At 39.8% G+C, this 22757-nt stretch overlaps 1 protein-coding gene across 1 annotated transcript in view; it reads right to left on the bottom strand.

The window, feature by feature from the left end:
- SCUBE1 (signal peptide, CUB domain and EGF like domain containing 1) overlaps positions 1-22757 on the bottom strand; it is a 298416-nt gene that overhangs the window by 113438 nt on the left and 162221 nt on the right. Inside the window, exons 6-7 of the mRNA XM_077807450.1 lie at positions 13474-13590; positions 10431-10520 (exon numbers count right to left, since the gene is read on the bottom strand). Coding sequence (XP_077663576.1) covers positions 10431-10520; positions 13474-13590 — 207 coding nt within the window. The remainder of the gene's footprint in view (positions 1-10430; positions 10521-13473; positions 13591-22757) is intronic.

The raw sequence follows: 22757 nt of genomic DNA, 5'->3' as shown, positions 1-22757 counted from the left end.
TTTGGACCCTTGACTTTGGAACATTGCAATATTCTGTGAAGAATAACCTATAGGTGGCTACGTTCAAGACATAGTCATCACAGATGCAGCCAATTTGTGCGGTCACTTTTCATGGTATAATCACATATTAAAAATGGATTGTGATAGTGCAATGAAGAGCAGCTAAAAGAAGCTGGAACAAAGAAGGGAATAGTTAAGGACTACGTCCAGTTGGGAATGGGACTGCTGTGAAACGGATTTGTTTTCATTAGTTCATTGCATCAGCTAAAAAGGAGATGAAGTAAATTAAAGGCTTTGAAAATACAGCAGAATTAACAGAAGAGAAAACTTCCCCACCCATTGACCTTTACAACTTCCGTTATGGAAAGAACTTTCAAGCTGGACATGAACCATTCCATTCACATGTCTTTTTTTTTAAATACATCCAAATTTGCCTCCCAATAAACAGCCCCTAATACACTCAACATGGTCCCTATGTAGATAAAAGCTGATGGTAGTGGTTGGTTGTTCCAATACACAAATATCATTAGTGATTTTGCATCACTGAAAGAGGGACTTGCATCACTGACAGAGTGTGTGTATCCCCCACAGTCTTTCTGAGCCTGTGAGGAAGTTTTAAGGAGCAGCACTGCATTGTATATATAGAAGACTAAAACTCCAATGGAAGGGGATTATCATTTTCCATTATGCTGATGAAAGGATGAGTCCCCAAAGCTCTTATTACAACTTTGTAAGTGGTTTCTTATAGTGAAAGGAGGGATCTTTGCAGCAACATGTGTACATTATGGGGGTAATTCTGGGTATGTCTACAATTTTGCAAAGCGATACTTGAGGAGTGCTGATGAGTGCAATGTGATTGATTAGCTTTCTAAAGCCCTGCAACTGCTTTTGTTGTCTAAAGACATCACCTGAAACAAACAATATAAACCTCATAAGACTGAGATCCTCATAATGCAAAAGATACAACAAATGCCATGTCAGCTATAATTGGTGTCTGGTTTTTAGGGCCATAGCCTAATATATTGCTTGAAGGAGAGAAAAATCAACCCTTATAGAAAAGGATGAATACCTGCAGGGTTTGTGTAAAAAATAAGTTGGTTATCATAGAAATTATTCTTAAAAAACAACATAACTTAATAGAGAATGTCATTTCCATAGAACTCTTGAACTAATGTTTAGAATTCTATAGCAGAGCAATATTTCTCTGTTAAATTCCGCATTGTAATTGGAAATATATATATATTCATTCTATAGTTTTTTATAGATTCTGCTCCCATTGAGATCAGTAGCAAATCAATAAATTTGGTGTAGACTCAGGCTCTTGATTTCTGTAGAACCCAGTAGGTTTCATCCTTAGGACATGAGTCCAACAGAGGTATTGGTAGGAACATCTGAGCTGGTGAGAATGGGAGGCAGCCTCCCAAGCCTTTTCCTGTAGAGAAGACCTGACACTGCAGGAAAAAGGGGCAGACCACCTCTTCAGTGAAACCACCTGTTCCGGGTGCAAGAGGAGGGGAATGTGTAGCTCAACAGGATCTGCTGCCACAAGTAAGAACCACCCTTATTAAAAGGGTATAAACTGTTTTGAGGTTGGGTTCAGCCATCCCTAATTATAATATATGCCAGAGACTGAAGGTCAATTCATTTACAGCCCATGTAACTTTTCTTTCCAAAAGACAATTTGTTCCACAACATTTTTAAAAAAAGATCATACGAAAGTCCCAAATGTAATAGGCTCCTGTGTGCCTTGTTGCTGTCCAAGGACACTGATCAGGGTTGTGCCTCATTCTGAGGCAGAAAAGGGATGGAAGAGGAGAACTTCAGGGATGAGGATTCCCTTAGAAGAAGAACTTTTCCTTAAATACTCCAAACCAATTTTGCGTGGTTAAACTGCATAGGCTTGGATGTGTGTGTGTGTATATGTACATACAGTACAACATACTGAGTTTTGAACCAGAGCACAGATCAGTGTAGCTGAGAGGGAGAGGCAATAGTGGATCTAAGCCAGTTTTCCTCATCTACATCCTAAGGCTGGCCAAGGGCCACAATGACCTTAGTGCAAGTTAGAGCAGCCTAAAAAGCAGCCTCTAACTTGAGCCAGCTTGTAATGGCCCAAAAGCCATGACCCCAACAGGATCCAGTAGCGCTGGAACAATTTTTATAGTGGGGGCGCTGAAGGCGAAAACCATGTATTTGGTTTGTTACTACTTCAAGCCAGGGTGCGCGGCAGCACCCCTAGTTTCAGCACTTATGACAGGATCACCAGAATGCAGTGCACTCTGGTCTTGCACCCAACACATATCCTACACCAGGAGGGCCAAGAGGAGCTAACACAGAGCCAGTTTTATTCCAGCTTAAGGATTCCTTCATGGAGAAGAAATTCTCAGCTGCTCATTTAGAGCCACTTTAAGGTCCCTTAATGAGCACTGCACCACCAGTTACCATTGCATGGGCCAGTATCTGGCTAATAACGTCCTGAGCCCAATCCTGTCTCACACTAGAATTCGTATAAGACTTGTACAATACAGATGGCGGAGTACAACAATTTCTGGTCAGAGTGATAGTCTTAAATTCAGTGGTCTATCAGAGCAAAGGTTCACATGTACAACCTGTATACCAGTCCTAGTCATAGAAAAATGGGCATTCACTCTTAATCCAACTGTCTATACCTTAGCTTGTGTAAAACACAGACCAACATTAGTGTGTTTGTGAGACAAATTATTCCCAAATGAGTGAAGATTAAAGCCACATCTGAAAGGAAACTAAATGCTTGTGCAATTTATACAGAAGTACTAAAAGGCATTTTAAAGTATGCAGAGAGCATTTGTTGTCATAATGCTGCCTCCCCCTTTCTTGCCATTTTTCTTTACTTTCTGCCTTGCTTCTTAGTAGATTTATGTCAGACAGAGCTGACTTAACAGAAGTCAGTCAGCAGGCCTGCACTTGTGGGCAGAGAAAGGAATACGTGAATGGGTAACATTTGAATTTAGGAATTTGGTTTTTAGGTCTTCAAGTGGAACGTCAAGGGGTTGGAGGTTTTGTGTGTATGTACAGATGAACACACACACACATAATTTTATGTGGATATGAAAAATAATGAACAGAGTTTTTTGACACAATATGCACCAAATCCTCTCGAATGGGCTAATCTTAAGAATTCACAGTTAATCTGCATTAACAAAGGGTTATCAAAGTAAAATAGTGTGGTACTAATGTAACTGTTGAGAAGAACTACAAGATGACAACTAGAAATGGAATTTATATGATGTAGAAGGCTAATACTTGGAATCAAATAATAGTTAAGGTTACAAGTGAGAAGAAGTCTGGTGGTTTTATCTTAATCCCTATTTGTACTCTCATAAAGTTCAGCCAATGGACAGTCTCTCCACAGGAAAGAATGATAGTTGTGATGAACTGAGTTATAGTGGCTGGCAGAGTACCTATCTGTAGTGTGCCTTGCTCAGCTATTTGTCCCTCATTTTCAAGAGTACTAAAATTAATTCTCAAAATTACAGACAGAGGAAAAAGGCTGTCTCAAGCCTTCTTATCAAGGGGCAGAATACTAATTAAGACCGACACGTAATGTGAAGTCAAAATGGCTACAACTTTTAGTGACAACAAATACTAGTGGTGCACTTGTGAAGGGTGCTGGAAGAAACATAGTAAATCAGAGAGTTCCTTAAAATGTCCAGGCCAGCGGGCTTATCAGATCTGAGGTTGACCGGCCAGTTCCCTGATTGATAGGTTGCAGGGCTGTTCAGAACCTGGGATCCCTGGCTTGGGCAGAACCTGTGACAGAGATACTTTCATCCTACATCCAACTATGTGGGCATCACTGATGGAAAGCCACCAGGTTATGCAGGTACACCATATTCCTCCAGCACCTCTGCTGAACACAGTGGGGAAGGCTCCTTTGCTAAACATATGCCACACTCTGGACACACCACTAGCAGCCTGCTGCTCCAGATGGGGCCAGATGAGGATTTGGGCATGGTAATGCTGGTAATGTCTGCCATTGTGCCACTTGTTTGCAGTGGGCAGTATTTATATTTTGTTAGGAATAGGAGAGTTCCATCTTACCTATTATTAATACTCCAGAATTGTTCTTCTCATAACATATCCACCTACCAATCCAAAAACTGCTGGATATTGGCCGTGTCCAATAGAAACTAGAAGCAAAAGTACATTGACTATGATCCTTTACAAGACAGGCAGATGCTCAGAACCCTAGAAGAAAGTTTTCCTATTTGGAATGAACCCTGATGAGATGGAAGAAAATAAAGGGGAGGAGGAAACTCAAAGGACTATTGGCGAATAGTTATTTTATGAGATTAAATTCTGAAGATATATGAATTTTCTAGTAACACAAAACTATACTATTCTCATTCAAATCACCTTGTACCAATCCTGTAGCAATCAGAAGAAGAATATGAGGGAGAGAACAATACTAACATGTAATCACATGATTGAACATGAGCAAGAAGAAATTGGATGAATTACATACACAGGGAATGAAAAATGTTAGATGGGAAGGAGAACCTGCAGGATCAGTAGACCAATGGTTAAATTTTGCACTGTTCTCTCCCTGGTACTCATCTTTTGATTGTTACTTCCCAGCAGTTTCAGGATTGGCAGAAGATTATTTGTATGAAAATGAGAGAAGGATCCCACTTCCACCATCTATTACTTGGTGAAAATGTGGAGACACAACAAGGCTACACCCTTGGAGATCTGCTCCTAGAAAGGCCTGTTTCTCTGCCTTGGGAGTTGCTACAGATCTAATGAAGCACATCTGAGACTCTGGTCCAGATGTTTTATGAACATTAGAGGATTCCCTAGTGGCTGTTCTGGTCACCTGAAATAGTGACTTAAGGAACCTTTTGACCTTTTCATTATAACTGGTGAAGAGAGCTTCTTACCACTTCTTAAGGGTGAAGTCCTATTTAAGTAGAACTTGAGGGGTCTGAACACAACTGGGGAATGTAGAATCATCTCCTTCTGACAGATGGATTGGGGCAGAAGATCATCTGACTTAATATAGAAAAGCAAATTGACATTTGGTACTAGTAACGATTCTGGAGAAGATCGGAGACCTACCCATCAAGTAAAGGATTGGAGAAAAAGGGTCTTTACAGGAAATAGCATCCAATTCACTAACTCTATGAGCCAAAGTGGTGATAATAATGAAGGAGACTAACAGTTTTTCTATGCTACCCTGCAGTTTGGATGACAGTGGTGTGAACAGCAGCGTGAACCTAAGAGCTGCAGAATTACATTAGTGCAAACTAGGGATATTTAATTTCATGCCCATATTGTCTAGTTGGGAGCAGTTACAGTACAGCACTTTAGTCCGTGCTGCAATTCACACCCTCGTAGTCCAAATTGCAGGGCAATGTAGACATACTCTAATTATCAGATAGTAAAGGAAAACTAACCGCAAAGAATTCAAGGAGAATTTTGGTTACATAGGTAAGAACTGAGATGAGGTTCCTGGTGGCAATCAGTCTCAATGATGTATATCAAACATTTTGTTGATTGAAGGAAAGAAGAAATATTAGAGTGTATAGCAGTGTTGTTTGGTCTTGTGAGACTGAGTTCTCCCAAGCCAAATAATTGCCATTTAAGAGTTGTAACTCAAGCCTTGTTTTAAATCATTCAATAAGAGGTATAGGACAGAGTTGAGGTACATATCTGAAGAGGCACTACTGGCAGAAAGTGAGCCAGACATTTTGGTAGGCCTTCACTGCACCAGAAAATGAAGCATCTTAATGAAGCATCTTGGTCTACACTGGCGGGGGGAAGGGGGGGTTCGACCTAAGATATGCAACTTCAGCTATGCGAATAGTGTAGCTGAAGTTGGCATATCTTAGGTCGACTTACCTGACTGTGAGGACGGTTGCAAGTAGACCGCTGCCACTCCCCTGTCGACTCTGTTTCCTCCTCTTGCGAGCTGGAGTTCCGAAGTCGATGGGAAGCGTGTTCAGGGATTGATTTATCACGTCTAGATGAGACATGATAAATCGATCCCCGATAGATTGATCACTACCTGCCGATCTGGCGGGTAGTGAAGACCTGCCCTTAAGAGGAATAGTTGAAAATATGAAGTATTAGCCTGTCAATCTCCATTCTGTTAGGGACAGGAAAGTCAGGATCAGGGATCTGGTAGCAGAAGACTGATCAGCTGAGACAGGATGCACAGTTCTGTGATGTTCCTTCTGAGGCTAGTAAGGAACCTGCCAAATTTTCTGGGAGATAAACAGAAGATGTGGGCATTGGGGAGGGTGAACATATACTTAAGAGCACAGCCAAGGCAGAAAAGATTCACATTTCAAGATAAGGGATCATTGTGTTTGGAACAATAAACATATTAGGTAAAAAGATGTGAAATAGTATGATGGTCTCTTCCTAAGTGGATAGGATTGAGATGATTTCAAACACAGAGTGCGGAGCTCCTGGTGCCTCCCTAGTGATTTATAGAGACAGTTGCTGTCTGACTGTTGAATTCTGTCAGGATATCTGACATGAAGATCCAAGATATGAAGTGCTGAAGACCCTAGCCCACGGTCCTGAATTGAAGAAAGCTGATGCTTCATCAGGCTTCCCATGTGAACCAGAGGCCCTAGCATGATTGGTTTCCCATGTGTGCATTCCATACCCTGAGATTACCCTCTATCATAATCCTTAGTACACTAGGATATGACATACTTTTGCCTTTTGAGGTTATTCATGATGAGTCACTAGTGGAGAGATCTTTGGACACCAAAGACCTGAGGAACATGATAATCGGAGAACTCCTCCATCCCAGACCAATACCAGGAACACCTGTAGAGTTCTGTTATGGAGCAGTGCCAGTTGGATTGTGTCCACTAATGCAACCACTAACCCCAGGAGAGGAAGGGCTTCTGATTGAGGGATCCTGGCTCAGCAAACAGTCTCAGACAACTCTGTGATGCCTCTTCTCCCCGATTCTAGTAATAACCCCATGCTTCTGCTCATAAAAAACCTGTGACACAGTTGAATGAGGTTTGGAGTGTACACCAAGGAGTTCTTTTCTCAGTTTACAACAATACTATGGATTTGTAGTACACAGAAGTCTTGATGGAGATAAAGGACACAGGACACAGCAGGCCATCCACCTCATGAAATATTTGTATCTCCTCTTCCTGTTGGGTGGCCCTAGTCCAGGTGCGAGTGAAGAAACTGTCAATGAACTGGATGAATAGGAGTGTGGAGATATGTCTCCTTTAAGTTCACAGAGCAGAGAAAGTCATTCAGTGAAACTTCCTGAATGATGAGGGCAGGAGTCTCCATTCAGAACCTGGTAGTCCACACTGAGGGGATATAGGGGTGAAGGGGTGGGTGGGTAGATATAAAGGATAGTTCAAATTCCCTTGGTCCTCTTAGACACTATGAAAAATTGTGGGGAAAACTCCTAGTGACAGGCTGAATCGACCTGAAGATGAGTAGATTGCAGATTGTTTTAGAAGATCCTGTCTCTTGTCTGCCCTCCAAGGTATAGAGAAAAATATATGTAGCAAGGAAAGAGAATTCTATCAGATTCCCTCTTCATGATGTCTAGCCATTAGAGGATGAGATATAGTCATACTGTGTTAGTATGTATTACAGAAGAACCTAATCTATGTTGCTTCTGAAAGGTAGTGTAGCAAATGGATGAGACCTAATTCTATTATATTGGAGGCCAGGAGTCTATTCCCAGCTCTGCCTGAAGTGACCTTGTGCAAGCTCTCAGTTATCTGTGAAATGGGTTAATGAAATTGCTCCAGGTAGCAGTATAAAGCCCTAGTTCACAATAAGGGTTGTGAAGGAACAGAAATATTAACAGCAGTCAAGGGAAGAGCTGGGACTAGAAATGGTGGTCTCTGGGCTTGCAGTTTAGTGTACTTTTCTCAAAACTACAGGGCACTGTGGGAGGATCTCCCCCACTTCCTTCCCTTAAATCACATGAAAGTTGGAGCTTTTCCTCTCTTCACAAGATTGCCTGCAGCAGGGGTCAAAATCACAGTAATAAATTTGTGAGAATTGGCAACACTGTGTACTTTCTATAAGGACAGTTTGAAAAGTACCGAAAGAGACAATGGCACTGTAAGCTATTTGGAAAAGTCATTAACTTTGAAAATGCATTGGAATACTATCAAAGACAATCAGAGGTTCTCTGTGTACCAGAAATTGGATAAGAAGCGGCTGCTGCCCTTTCAGTCTTGATTTCAGTAGCTATTCAGTTCTAATTGACAACTTTCCTAAGGATTCTATAGTCTAGCCACTGCATGTATTTCCCATCTTGGCCAATATATGTTAATAGAGGAGTTATTGAATGTTTCTGACCACTTATATGACCAGTTGGATTGTTAACCCCTTGCCTCTGCCCACATAATACTAAATGTTAATGGGAGCCTGATATATTTAATAAACATACTGATAACCATAACTTTTTTTATTCTGTTTTTTTTTACTCTGGTCAATAGTATAACCTTTTTTAGCCAATAGTATGGAGTGTTTTTCAGCTTTGATGATTGGGCTGGTCACTTCTGGACATCAGAAGGCCCAACAGCAATTAGAGTATGTGTGCTCTAATTTTCGAAAGGGCCTAAGGAAGCTACGCACACAATTCTTGCTTTCAGTGGTCATGGGTGCCTAACTCCCTCTTTGAAATCCCTGGCCAAACCATTAACTGTGCCCTAGGATGCTGGATGATCTATACCAGTGGTTTTCAATCGGGATCCACAGACTATGTCTAAGGAATCTGCAAAAGGCTGTCATTTCCATAGAACAGTGGTTTTCGACCAGTGGTCCACGGACCTTTGGGGGTCCACAGACTATGTCTAAGATTTCCAAAAGTGTCCGCACCTTCATCTGAAATATTTTAGGGGTCCGTAAATGAAAAAAAGTTGAAAACCACTGATCTATACAATAACTTATGAAAATCTAAACTGGTTTGTGGGTATTCAATTCATTATTATACAATAAATTACACCTATGGATTGCCTGCTACATCATTTCATTTAAAACTTTTACTACGTTGCAAACCTGTAGAAACTCCAGTGGCAATAGGGGAGCAGATAGCTGAGGGATTCAGTAATAGGATACAAAGTATTTTACTTACATATAGCCATTTAATACCATTTTAGATTGATAATGCAAAGCCAGGTGTCAAAATAGCATCAAAACTACTAACAACAATTGGAACAATTATCCTAGTTATCAAGGATTAAATTAGCATAGAAACTGAACAGTTCTCTTGTCCTCTAGAAATGGTCCTTCCAGATCAGACAGTTCACAGACAGTGCTGAACCTATGAAGTGCTCAGCACCTTTTAGGATTGGGCTGATAATTGCCAGGGAACTGACAGGAAGCTTGTATTGCCAGTTCATATGCTATACCTCTTCTGTGGATAAATAAAGAACTCCAGGTTCAAAGACTGGCAATCTGGCACTTTTCACCTGTGTTAAATACACTTAAAATCTAGTGGGGCCATTTTGCATCATGTGAGACGGATCAAAACTGAAAATACAGTCTGACCAACTGCCTGGATTTCTCCAAAGTAGCAGTACAGTTCAGTAATCCATACTCTTCGATGACATTTGTTATGTGAAAAGGAATCTGGCAGAGATCCAGCCACCACAAACTTAAAGAATAACTCAGCAGGAAAAGCAACCAGATTGTTGATTCTGTTCCCATACCATATGCTCCTATGAAAACCAAAAATGCAAGCTCCTTTTTATTTGCAAAAAGAACACCATCATCAATGGTCATATGTATAATATGAACAAGACAGTTTATTAGATGCCTGAGCAATTGATTAGTATCAGAAGAATCATCTTGGTCGTTCTTCTTCCACTCTTTAGCGGATAACCCACAGAAACAAACCATGCACTAATCTTGAGAGAAGATCATATTAAAGCTCACTTATCACAATAGTTTTCAACGTATCAGTGTTAAGGAAATAAATGAATTTCTAGCAATAATATATACATTTCACTCAAAAGTACTGCAAAAAACTTAACTAAGCAAATATAACACCATATATGAAAAAGAGCATCATTTTATATCATCATCCACTTATAAACTAAAGGCAGATCTGACACATGAGATTTTATGTGAACCCTGGATCCACACATACATACACAAATCACACGTAAGAAGTAGTTTGCAAAAGGTCAGTAAAGTTAATGGCAAAAATTTCTTTCAATGCAGAAGAAATTGAACATGAAAACTGCAGGGTTAGGGGAAAAAGTTTACAAATGAGAAATGAAATTGTATGATGGAAGACAAGAACTTAAAAAAGGTGACCTCATAAACATAGATGAAATAAACTAAAAATAAATTTTTAAAAAAAGCAAACAAAAAAAATCCATACACACACACACAGACAAAGTGAGAGCACAACAAAGGAAGTGGAAGAAAAGTGTTACCCATAAGTAGCCGCCGTTTCACCCTCTTGTCCACATCAGCTACTGACGTGGCATTGTACTCAGAACTCTCAATTGCAGCCTCATCCTTCTCTAAAACACAAGTAAGGGACAAACATGGAGCAGTTGGTTAATCAAAAGCCCAATTTTCCGCTGCCTAAGACAGTTTCTTGGCCTGGCACAACCAAAGCCAAGAAGCAAGCCATGAAAGCACTAAATCCCAGTTAGAGAGTTAATTCCACTTGAAACCCCAGAAAAAAATTAAAGGGTGCTTGGGGCAGAAGGGGAAGGAAGAAGAGGAGGAGGAGGAATGATAAATGACAAAGTAATTAACCAGAAAACACACACAAAGCTTGTTTCCTACTAGAGAATGAGACAGCAAACAGGACTGCCCCAGACAGATGTTAGTAATGGAAATTTAAATACAAGGGTTCTAGTTAAACAAACTATTAAAGACAAACTGTAAAGTGATTCAGGCTGATGGTGGGATCAGGATCTGAAAATGGCAGGCTGAGGACAAAGATGAGACAGACACACAGAGCTAAAAGAATCCGGTGATGGAAGGGCATGGGTGCACCATAGTCGTGTACACATTGACAGAGTGTTTAAAAACCAAACAATGCATGCAAATTTAAAAAAAAGGAAAAACCCCAAACCAAAAAACGAACAACAAACCAAACAAACACAAAAAAGATCAATTTGGGCAGTGCTGGTTGCCTGCTTGTCTATGAAAAACTACGAGCTAAACATTCAATGCTAGAAAAGATGTTGCAAGAACAGGGTTTAGTAATTTTATAAGCATGCAGTAAGCAAGATGATGTCAGCAAAGGTCATTTTGCAAATAATTTCTGATATCCTATAGGTAAGAGTTTCAATTCAGCATAACAAGGACTTTAGTTGAGTTATGCTTCATTAGAAATACATAGAAACAATCATTCACAAGGGAGGGAAGAGATGAGCAGTAAGTGAAATAAAAATAAAGGTTTCTCATACAGGACAGCAATGGAGAAAGCAGCAGCTGGGTAAATAAAATGATTTATGCAGGGTGGGGGAGTTGCTTTATTAAAAAAGCCAAAACAAAATGCAAGTGGGGACTTTCACATGCAGCAAACATTAAAAAAGAAATAAAAATCAGGCAAACAAAGACAAAATGTGTTAGACAAAGGGTCAAAAAGTATTTATCTGGCATTGCAGAAGTTTGCATTCTTGCAGTGATGCCCAGAATATATACACCACTGAAGACAGCAAACAGTGGAATAATGGAAATGAGAAGGAGGAGGAGAAGGCGGCGGCTGGCAGGTTTGATCTGTGGCAACACTACATGGTTGAGTTGTAACGAGAAGTTTTTAAACAAGTTCTAGATGGGATCAGGCTGCAATAGAGGCTTTTGTTTGAGATACTGTGGGTTTTTTATTGTTCTGTAAATAATTAATGAACGTCAGTTATCAGACAAGACAGGCAATCAGGAACCATCACCAGAAAGCAGGAATAAAAATGTAAAAAATAAATAAAAATTAAAAAGTGTGTTCTAAAAGAAAGAACTACTCAGAGGGAGGAAAATCAACACAAGCAGTAATATGTGACTTACATCGCAGGACCAAAGAATGTAACATGAAGTTGTGTTTGTTACATTACAAAAATGAAAAATTATAGTAATAAAAAAAGCCAGGAGTACATCCTTTTGAACATGATGGACAAATTTAAACATCAACCTGAGGAAATCAATGAACAGTGAACTCTTGCAAATGGGAGCATCAAAAATTTATTTTATGTTCCTCAATAAAACCTGGTATTAGGGCCCTCAATCCTGCAAGCTCTCCGCACATGGAACTCCCATAGACTTCAATAGGAGTTCCTTATGCAGAGGGACTGCAGAACTCAGACCAATATGTTAACAGAAAGTACTGATAGAGAGATCCTAACAGTCCAGGAATAGGTAGTGTATACAGCAAGACATGGTAATTGTTGTACCTTGATAACTTTTCCTTTAGTGAAGGCTACAGCCCTGATCCGGTCATGAGATCTGTGCAATCAGACCCCTTTCCCTATGCTGAGCCCTATCTGAGGTCAATTCCATGAGTTGGCAAGGGGTTTGTCTGAACAGATCTCGCTGCCTATGGGCCTGGTCTCAAGCCCACTGAAGTAATCTGAAAGATTTCTATTGAATTCAGTAGGCTGGGGATCAGGACCTGTATGTTTTCAAATATGGAGAAAGGAGAGAGAAGACTAAGAACTTCCATCTAATTCTGAAAGTATTTAAGCTTATTTCCTATTTTTTGTATTACTTTATACATTTTTGAAACAAACTAATCAATAACAATGTGAAGATGATGAAAACCATTATGGATTTTTAGGTTCTGATTTTGAGAGTAAGAGTGTAAAAAAGGAAAATAACCACTGATTAACTTATTGCAAAAAGTTCCTTTTTGTACAAAAACGGATAATATTATGCAAACAATGTACTTTGTAATAATAAATATTTGCATGGCATCACCCAGGATGCTTCACTTCCTGCTAGGCCATTTTCCCATTGACAGTCACACTGGAAGCTTACTCACGATGAGTACTATTATTTTGCTATAAAGCAAAAACAAAAAACCAGGAAAGCAAGCATATCATGGACATTAAATTATCCCCAAATAGAATTTAAAAAATATTAGGATCAAATCCTACTCACCTTACTGATGTGAGAAGTCCCACTGAAATCAATGGACTGCTCATATGAGTATAAAGGGGTAGAGTTGATCCTTGATCCATAGTTACCTTTTGTGCTTTTCAATTTTAAAAGTTATTAAATTCGATTTATAAAAATAGAATTAAAATGACAAAGCAATGACAATGGGATATTTCACAGACAAACATTTACATAAAACAATCATAACTGTATGCTTCTAATCTCTTTGCAAAGTTTGACCCTAACTGTTATGACCAAAACCTACTATTGCACACTCCTCTCAACAATAGTTTTAATCTCCTAGGGTCCACACACACACCAACTCATTCTACCATATTACTAGTAAAAAGTGTGCTTTAGAGAGGTACTTACCGATGCATGTTCGGCCATCTGAGTGCAGGGCATACTTCTGATGACAACCACACACAGGACCAGTATCTGTGTCATCACAGGTGTGTTGGCAGCCTCCATTTCCATAGTTACAGGTTACTAGTTATGCCCAAAATGTATGTGTATATATGAATACATAAATAAAATTACAATGAAACCAATTAGTTTTTGAGGGCCTTTTTAGAATACAGAAGATCAGTTATAAAGCAAGACATTAGACAACACAACATTTTTATTTATGGGTGTTTCCACTCTCCGTTCTTTGCCTGGTCCCCTTTTTTTCCTAACTAACTCCTCCCTCATCCATGTAATTAAAAAAACCCAGAATGTTGCACTTTTTAAAATTCATTCTGTTTGGATTAGTTGTTTTAGCATGAATGACCAGCCAATTTCATCTCCTCCTAAAACGCCATTGTTCATATCCATGATATATATGGCACGAAGAAATGAGCAGTCTACTAATACAGACATATTTTCCAGTCTATAGATAGCATTTTTCTTCTCCTGCTGGGCTTCACTCCATAATTGGAGGAAGCAGTGATCCAGACCGCAAGAGCAAAAATACATCAGTCTTGAAATCTATTCTTTCAAAAACCCTAATCCTCCCAGAATAGAAGAATGTTTAAAAATAAGACAGGAGACCCTTTTTCTATTTTTAAAAGCCTTTTTCTGGGACTACAGTATATTGGCTTCAACTCGGAAGAAGCCTATGGAGATTTCACTATCACTTCAGTATATATTTACTAAAATTACTTCTAACAACAAAGAAATTTTCTGAGACAAAATTCTCAAGGTGGGCAGAATTTAGCAATTTTAAAGAATTTCTAATAAAGCAGATTTTGTCTCAGGAGGGAATTTCATTTTTAACTCATAGGACGCTGGCATTTCCCAAATAGTAATCTGGTTATAATGGGCCTGATTCTCCTCCTGTTTTACACCATGTGTAGTCACACACCTGTGCAAAGTGCACACAAAATGAAACAACTGTGATCTGACAGTGTTTTAAACACACTTTCCTGTCATTATACACAAGTCCAAATGTCTACACCAGGGTCAAGATGGAGAAGGATCAGGCCCTTCGTGCATGCATATATTGGAATATATTTTTTTTAAAAAGGATTGGGAAATCAAATGTCTAATTATTTACTTATATCATGAATTATTTCAGAGGGTTTTGGCATGTCTTAATATTATGTCAGTTTAGATACTGAATTCTATTAATCAAAGGAAGCTCTCTGGCACAGATATTTATTTCTAAGCCATCCTAGACTGGTTCTAGAACCACAGTATTCTCTGCCATGTTACATTTAAATATCACCAGGATTTCCCTTGCTAGACAGAGAATTTATAAAGTATCCAATTAGGTAAAGCCTTATTTTTTCTTTTTTTTTTAAAGGAACTTAAAGTGAGGCTCTCAAATACAAAAACACCTCTCATTTTCAAAAGTGCAGAGAGTCTTACAGATCCGATTCATCTCAATGATCTCACTTTACTAGTCTCTAAAAAATGGAATATATCTGAATTTTCTGGTATGTAATCACCTGCAAGCAGGAAGAAAAACTTTGCTGTATATAATTATCAGAGGGCTAAAACTAGAGATGGGGCTACACTGAATATTTTAGGCCCAGATTTAAGACACGTAACTCTGATCTCAACAGGAGCTCAACACTTTCGAAAATCAGGCAGGTGTCTCAATAAGTGAAGCCTAACTTCAGGCTATTTTTGAAATCTTGCTAGAAGATTCTCAAAAAGAGGGCCTGATTCTCTTCACGTTCACGAGTTTTACATTGACTTCAGTGGAGTCACTCCTGACTCACACTGATGTGAGAAGAGAATCAAATCCAGAATGAGATAGATGCCTGGAATGGAGTCTTCCAATGTGCACATTAAAATGCATAACTGTGGAACTTGATTCTCATTCACTTATACTGTTTTACACCAGTGCAACTCCCTTCACTTTAATAAGAGTTACTCCTGACCTACACTGGTGTAAGGAGAACAGACATGTTTCTACAAAAAGCTACTCTAGAATGATGCAGTTTAAAGTGATTCATGTAGGATTAAATGCCAATTTCCCTGCTCCTCTGCACAGTGAAGTCTCCATTCACCACACAATATCGCATTCTGCAAAATCATAAAAATGGTTACACTGACAACCCACTAAGTGGGTGGCACAAAATAAAAGCTGAGGTGAGACTTTCAAAAGAGCTGCTTCAGCCTTGGTTTAATTGTCCTTCCAATTGAGTCAACTGGAGTTTAATCATTGTCGCCAGTGTGGGAGCAGAGTTAGGCGAGCACTGAGCACTTTTGAAAATTCAACCCTAGTATAGTTTTTTTAAAAGAATTATTATTAAATCAACTCCAGGCAAAATAAGATCTAATTTTGGAACAATTTACTGGGTTGTGGACAGTGAGCCAAACTCTACTGTCAGTTATACCAGTGTAAATCCATGGTAACATATTTGAGGTCAGTGGAGTTATTCCAGATTTATTCCAGTGGAATTTAAAAGATAAGAAGGATGGTTTAGAGGGTAGACCACTTGGGAAGTCACTAAATTTACCCCATGCCTCAGTTTCCCAACTGTAAAATGGAAATAATACTTCTGAACCTCGTAGGGTTATTGGGAAGATAAAAATCCATTAATGATTTCAAGATGCTCAGATATTATTGGCGATGAAGGCTATATAACTACATAGATAGAAAAACTTGGCCTAGTGATTTCACAGAGGGAATTTCGGACTGATTTTTTTGTGTCTTTTCCTATATCTGCAAAATAAGCCATGCTGTACAATGAAAAGTATTTCTGATAATTTATTACCCACCTATGTTAGTCTTTAAAGGGGAAACTTGTCAAGGTTGGTCCACAAAAAAATTGACTTTCAGTATCTTAAATAATAAACTTATTCACTATCTCCTGTTGAAAATGTTATGGTGATGGTGGCTGAGGAACCCAGGGCTGCAGCAGGAAATTATCTGATTTAGCAAACTAGTAGTATGCTCTAGATTTAACTAGAGATGGGCCTGAACCAAAAAATCCTGGATTTGAATACTCAGATTTTTGAGGGACTTGAAATCTGATCCAGATTCCTATTTTTAGCTTCTCCCTATCTCTTTAGCAACTTGAACCAAAACTCCAAAGCTGGACCACTATGAACTTTGGGGTGTGAAATCCAGTTCTGCATATATATAAATTGAGGCCCATCTCTAGTTTTAACAAAAGGTTGGAGAGTTTTCCTTCTTCATTGAATGGGCTAAATCCTGGTTCCATTCAAGTCAATGGCAAAACTCTGATTGTCTTTATGGGGCCACGATATTACCTCCAAAATCCAGATCTATCCCTTTTTTATAGAAAAGTATTATAGTGAGCTGCCTAAGAAATTCAAACCCGCTTTCTACAAAGAGATTTCTTGTAAACTTCACGATATGGCTACACAAAAGAATAAGTTAGAGTTCAGAATGTATGGAAATAAAAATGCACAATAAACTAAGTCAAATGTTTTGACCTACCAACCTTGACAGTGCCCTTTTAACAAATGTAAATCACAGTAGCATACTATACATTACATTATTATGATAAAACAAGTGGATGCAAATTAGTGTCTAATATTTCTCACTAAAGAAAAAGATAAACATTTGTTAGACTTTATGGGCCAGACAGTCTTCTCTCCATAAAGCTGGTGTAAAACTAGAATAACCCTACTGAAGTCACCTTGATAGACATATGTGAATACCAAGGAACTCTAAGAGAGATCAAAATATCTGGCTATATCCCATGAGAACTACGGCACTGTACTAAAACAGGATCATATGCATAGGGTAAGCTGCCACTATTAGAAATAATCGGCCAAATCCTTCCCTGGCTTCTCAATCTATGGAGAATATACATTTTGTGTAATGCATTCTCTGCCACAGGGTTCTCAACAGCAAAGAGCAGCATTTCACAGCGAAGGCCAGGGCAAAGCACTGACAAGTGTTCTTTGTTGCTTCTCTGAGCAGGAGCAATATGCATATCCACCATGTGTCCACTGGCACTTCCTGTAGATGGCAGCATATGGGCTAGTCGGCTCCCTAATTCATGCCCCCTTGTGCATCAGCAGAGAATATAATTGAACCCTTAGAGTTTAAAAATGTGATCTTAAAGTTGTAATGCTAATGAGTCATTATTAGAAGTAATGAGCCAGATCCTCAGTTGCGTTGGGACAGCTTTGTGTCACCACTTTCCCAGCACAAAGCTATCCTAAACCTGGCTTACCTGCTCCTGGGAGTGTCACCCCAGTGTAGGGGGGAATCTTCGGGTGATATAGGTACCATAGCTCAGCTCATCCTATGCTCCCTCTCTTCCTGGCTGTCAGCTCAGGGCATGTTGCTAGGGGGAAAGGGGTGTAGCCAGTGTGTCCCTATGCCCCAGTGATCTCTGGCTACCATTAACAGCACCTTAGGGCCACTGGCAGCTGGTGCAACTTCGAGGAGCCATATGGCTCCTCTAAATTGTGCTGGGGGACGGGGGGAGGGGGAGAGAATCAGACCTATTCAGATTAGTTGAGGATCAGGAGAGCACAAAGGTGGCTGAAAGCAAACGGCCACTTTTTCACCTCCATCCTGAGCTACTCTAAGCGGTCCTCAGACACAGTTTCGCATATGGGCCAACATTTTAAATTAATATGAAGAATGATGGTTGCCTCAGAAACAACATTTACAATCATGAAAATGAGGAAGAATAGCTCAGAAAATGAGTAACAGATAAAAGCCAGATTAAATTAGACATTAAATACAATAGGGATTTCAAATATATAGCTATATTCCATAGGAAAAAGCTACATTAAAATAACATTATTAAGGTTGCAAGTTCAAACACCAAGGCCTTGTCTACATTACAAAATTTAATTGACCTAAGTTAGGTTGACATACAGCTACCACAGCAATTATTGCAGTGGTTCATGTCTTCTGTTGGTGGTGCAGGTCCTCGCCAGGAGCACTTTCAACAACTTAACTATGTGGGGCACTGACAACTGGAAAACCCCTCCCCCCAGAGGCTGACAGCCAACAGGTAATGTAAGTAATGCAGTGTCTACACAGACACTATGTTGCCCTAACTACATCGATCTAAGTGCTACGCCTCTTGCAGAGGTGGAGTAATTAGGTCAGTATACACGTACACTGTGTACGTATACACATACACCGCTGGGAGCAAAGTTGTAGTGTAGATGCTTACAGAGATAGGTCATGTAAGCTGCCTTACATTGATCTAACTCTAGTGTAGACCAAGCTTTAGAATTCAGCTTGCTTCTGCAACCTTAATTCTGCCTGGTAACTGTATGCCCCCCCAACATTCATTTTGTTCTCTTTTGTGATACCCTTCCCTGGGGACAAGGAGCTTCTGGAAGAAAAAGAAGTGTCTTATGGAAGAACTAGTATCTGATTCTATACAAAGATTGTATCATAATACACACACGAGGTACGGGTAAGGGAGTGCAGAATCAAATGTATGTGACCAACACTAATTTTGGCATTTCCTAACTTTTTTGAGTGCTTGCTTTTGCAACCTTAATAACATTATTTTAATGTTTAATACATATGTGTGATGAATATCTAAACCAGATCTGATTTGTACACATTTTTGAGCTCTCTCAAGCTACTCAGAATCGAACTGAGAGTGACCTCAAAAATGTATGTTACAAGGATAGTTTAAAGCTTAACACTCTAAAGTGGCTTTAGAATTTAAGCTATTTTAAGGAGTTAGCCAGCTTACCCTCTTAAGCCACATTAACATCTTTGTGTGCCTTATTAGACGGATTTATATTTACAACCTGATCAGATTTTGAACCTAGTATTTAGTATCCAACAATTTAAAAAATATTAGGATAATTACATCCCTATCTATTACCAAATGTGGCTGAAGTGTATGTTATTGCCAAGACACCATGTAATTTTCAATAAGCTAGATCTACATTTTGTAGCCTGGGTGCTGGGAGTTTCTGTAACAGCTGGTGCAGCACATTGGCAATTTGTGGCAGCTTCAGATAAACTAAAAAAAAAAGAAAAAGAGTTTTATATTGAATACAATGTGCATTGAATAAAGCTAGGAGTACAGCATGGCTTTTTTTACTAATATTGATATTAAATTTATTTTATTCTGCCCCAAATTTTCAACGTTCTGCAGATTTTTGTATTGACAGTACCTAACTGCACCACAACACTCTCAGGGGAAGCTGGAGGGTGCTGGAAGGCGTGGGAGAAGGTTTTGATTTGTAGAGTAAACATATTGGGTTGCATGTTTGAAAGTACTCATGCACTGGCCTAAGTCTGCTCTCAGTGAAGTCGTTAAAGGTGGGTGCAGGTAAAGTTGTCTATATAGTTAAGGTTGCCCGACACTTTTCATTATAGGACTGTGACCCAGGAACCTGTTGGTGCCAACTGGCAGATGGCACAGAGTGCATAAAGTTTTATAGGGGGTCCCTGGGGTCAGATATATGCATATAATTCACTAAAGGATGACATGTCATGTCTTTACTGAGAGCCAGTAGCCCACTGGTCATCATAATCATGGCAACATGTATGTGCAGATAATATTTAAGGAGTTACGTGCCTGTACTGCAAATTATGTTCTTAAAGCAGGTAACCAAGAGGTGACATGTCTCAGACAGGTTCTTTTCAAGCAAGAGGTAACAGATACTCATCTCTCTGTCTGGTCATGTGCGTATTGGGCATTGTACGTCTCACAATGGATATTTGTTTGCATACTGACCCAAATGGTAATCAAGAGATTGCAAAATCTTCCAGAAAGGAAATTTACAGGAAGAAATAAACAACAGGTGTGGACCTTGTTTACAAACGAAGACAATGGATTGTTGGGGTATATTTGGAGGTGCAGAGGTACATCCTGGATCCTTCGCAGAGGAGGCAAACTAAGGAACAGTCTGAATGGGAAAAGAGGATGAATGGATTGTGCTCAGTAGAGCACATTTCTCTCCAGACCTTGGCAATGAACCCAAGATTCCTGAATTTCAACATTCCTCTGATGTCAGCAAATATCTGTGAAACTCACTGGCAAAGTGTGTGTCTGATGCCACTCTGGTGGGTGGTCCTAAGAGGATGACCACCTACTATTGCTATCAGTTACTCCTTTAGTTCAAATGGCAGAGGTCTGTGTGGTGGATCTAAAGCAGGGGTGGGCAAACTTTTTGGCCTGAGGGCCACATCGGGTTTCCAGAATTGTCTGGAGGGCCAGTTAGGGGAGGCTGTGTCTCCCCAAACAGCCAGGCGTGGCCTGGCCCCTGTCTCCTATCTGACCCCCCCGGCTTCTTGCCCCCTTACGGTACCTCTGGGACTCCTACCCCATCTACCACCCTCTGCTCCCTGCTCCCTGTCCCCTGAGCACCCCCTGACTCCCCACCCCGACTGCCCCTTGCTGCCCCATCCAACCCCGCTCTCATTCCTGACTTGCTTTTGTTCTTTCAGTCACCATTTTTTAAAACCTAGGGCATTACATTTTAAAAAACCTACACTGAAAGTGTGTTTAGGTTGCAAAGTCAAAAATGAGGAAATGCCAGATTTGAGGTTGCTCATGTAACTTAAATTGAGCCTCTTGTGTCTATGTATTATGATATTTTAATTACATAATCACATACTTCTTTTCCCACAGGACCCTGCCTCATTCCATGCACAGGCGGGATCCACTCAGGTGATGAATTCAGGTTGTGCAGTGATGGCTGTGGTTTGTAGAACTCCTGCCTCGTTTGTTGCAGAAGCCGGTAAGTGTGTAATGAGTAGGCAGGGGACTGCAGAAAGAGAAAGGAAGGTCTCATGACTAAGGAAGTTGAATGCCACGCTGAAGAACTGGATTCTATCCCTGCCTCTGCGACAGAGTTCCTATATGATGTTTGGCAAGTCATTACCAAACTTTTCACAGATGGTCACTACTTATGTGTTCCTAATTTTCTGGGTGCCCAACTTGAGAAACATGAGGCTGAGCACTTACAGATGCAAATGAAGTAATTGGGAACTGTACTTGGAAAATATTAAGTGCTACAAAGTACCAAGTACTCTAAATCCAAGCCCTGCATGTCTCAAATTGGGCATGTAAAACTGGTGGACACTTTTGACATTACTCTCTGTGTCTCAGATTCCCATCTGTAAAACGGAGCTATAATATCACTTTACCTCACAGAGGTGTGGTGGAGATAAATTCATTAATGTTTGTGAAGCACTCAGATATCACAATGATAAATGACGCAGAAAAGACCATGAAGAAATGAATAATTCTGTCTTCAGAGCAGGGTTTGTATAATGTGCAGGTCCACACATTGAACTGTGAGGATAAAACAAAATACTCAGTGAGCACCAACCATCTTATGCACTGAATGAGGCAGGAGTTCTGTGGAAAAAAATCTCTTTGATGGTGTAATTAAAAACTGTATCATAATGCATACACACAAGGGGCTAAATTAGGATGGCATGGGCATTTCCTAAATTTTGAATGCTTGACTTCTCAACCTCAACATTCCTTTAATATAATTTGCATATAATTTGCACACACACACACACACAACTTGACTTGAAGCAGATTTAGGCTAATATAGATTGCTTGCAAAAATGCCATCCAATATGCTTATCCAATTCACCCAGTGTGGGGGAAATCACCTCTTGTTCTACTGCCTCTGTGAGATCCACTCCCAGTTAGCCCTAATATTAAAGGGAAGGTCAGCAGCAGGAAGGGATGTGGCATGTTCTGGTAATCCCTGATCAGCATAAATAAGCCAGAATTCTTTAGAGCAACCCCGAGGCTGCTCTAATCTATGATGGTGCCAGAGCTAATGTAGGATGACCAAGGTGCAAATCTCTCTTTTGCAGCTCCTTGACTCAGCTGTACTTAGTGCTGAAAAAGGTGCAGCTCAGGATTCAGCCAATTCATTCAAATGATTGCAATGATGAAACTGTTACAAATATTAACATTTAAATCCTCATTACATTTCAGTATTGGACTTTCATAGAGATAAATGAGCCAGCTCATTCCTCCCAGAGTTACTGTTTCAGGTTGTCTCACTACTCATACAGATATCACTGTATTGGTTTGTGCTCAGTTTACACTCAGAAGGGCTAGAAGTAAAAAGTTATTGTAGGATTCTGAGCACATTTCTGCAGCAAATGGGGATGAGGATTCTGCAACAAATTCTGTGGCTGTGGAAGACTCAGGGCCCCTGGTTAGGGATCTAAAAAATTCACTATAACTCAAACTACATTTTGAACTCTGCAGGGTACTGAATAA

The sequence above is a fragment of the Eretmochelys imbricata genome, chromosome 1 (genome assembly GCF_965152235.1).
Source record: "Eretmochelys imbricata isolate rEreImb1 chromosome 1, rEreImb1.hap1, whole genome shotgun sequence".
Taxonomy (NCBI): domain Eukaryota; kingdom Metazoa; phylum Chordata; order Testudines; family Cheloniidae; genus Eretmochelys; species Eretmochelys imbricata.
The sequence above is the reverse complement of the archived record's forward strand: the minus strand, read 5'-3'. Positions and strand labels throughout refer to the sequence as shown.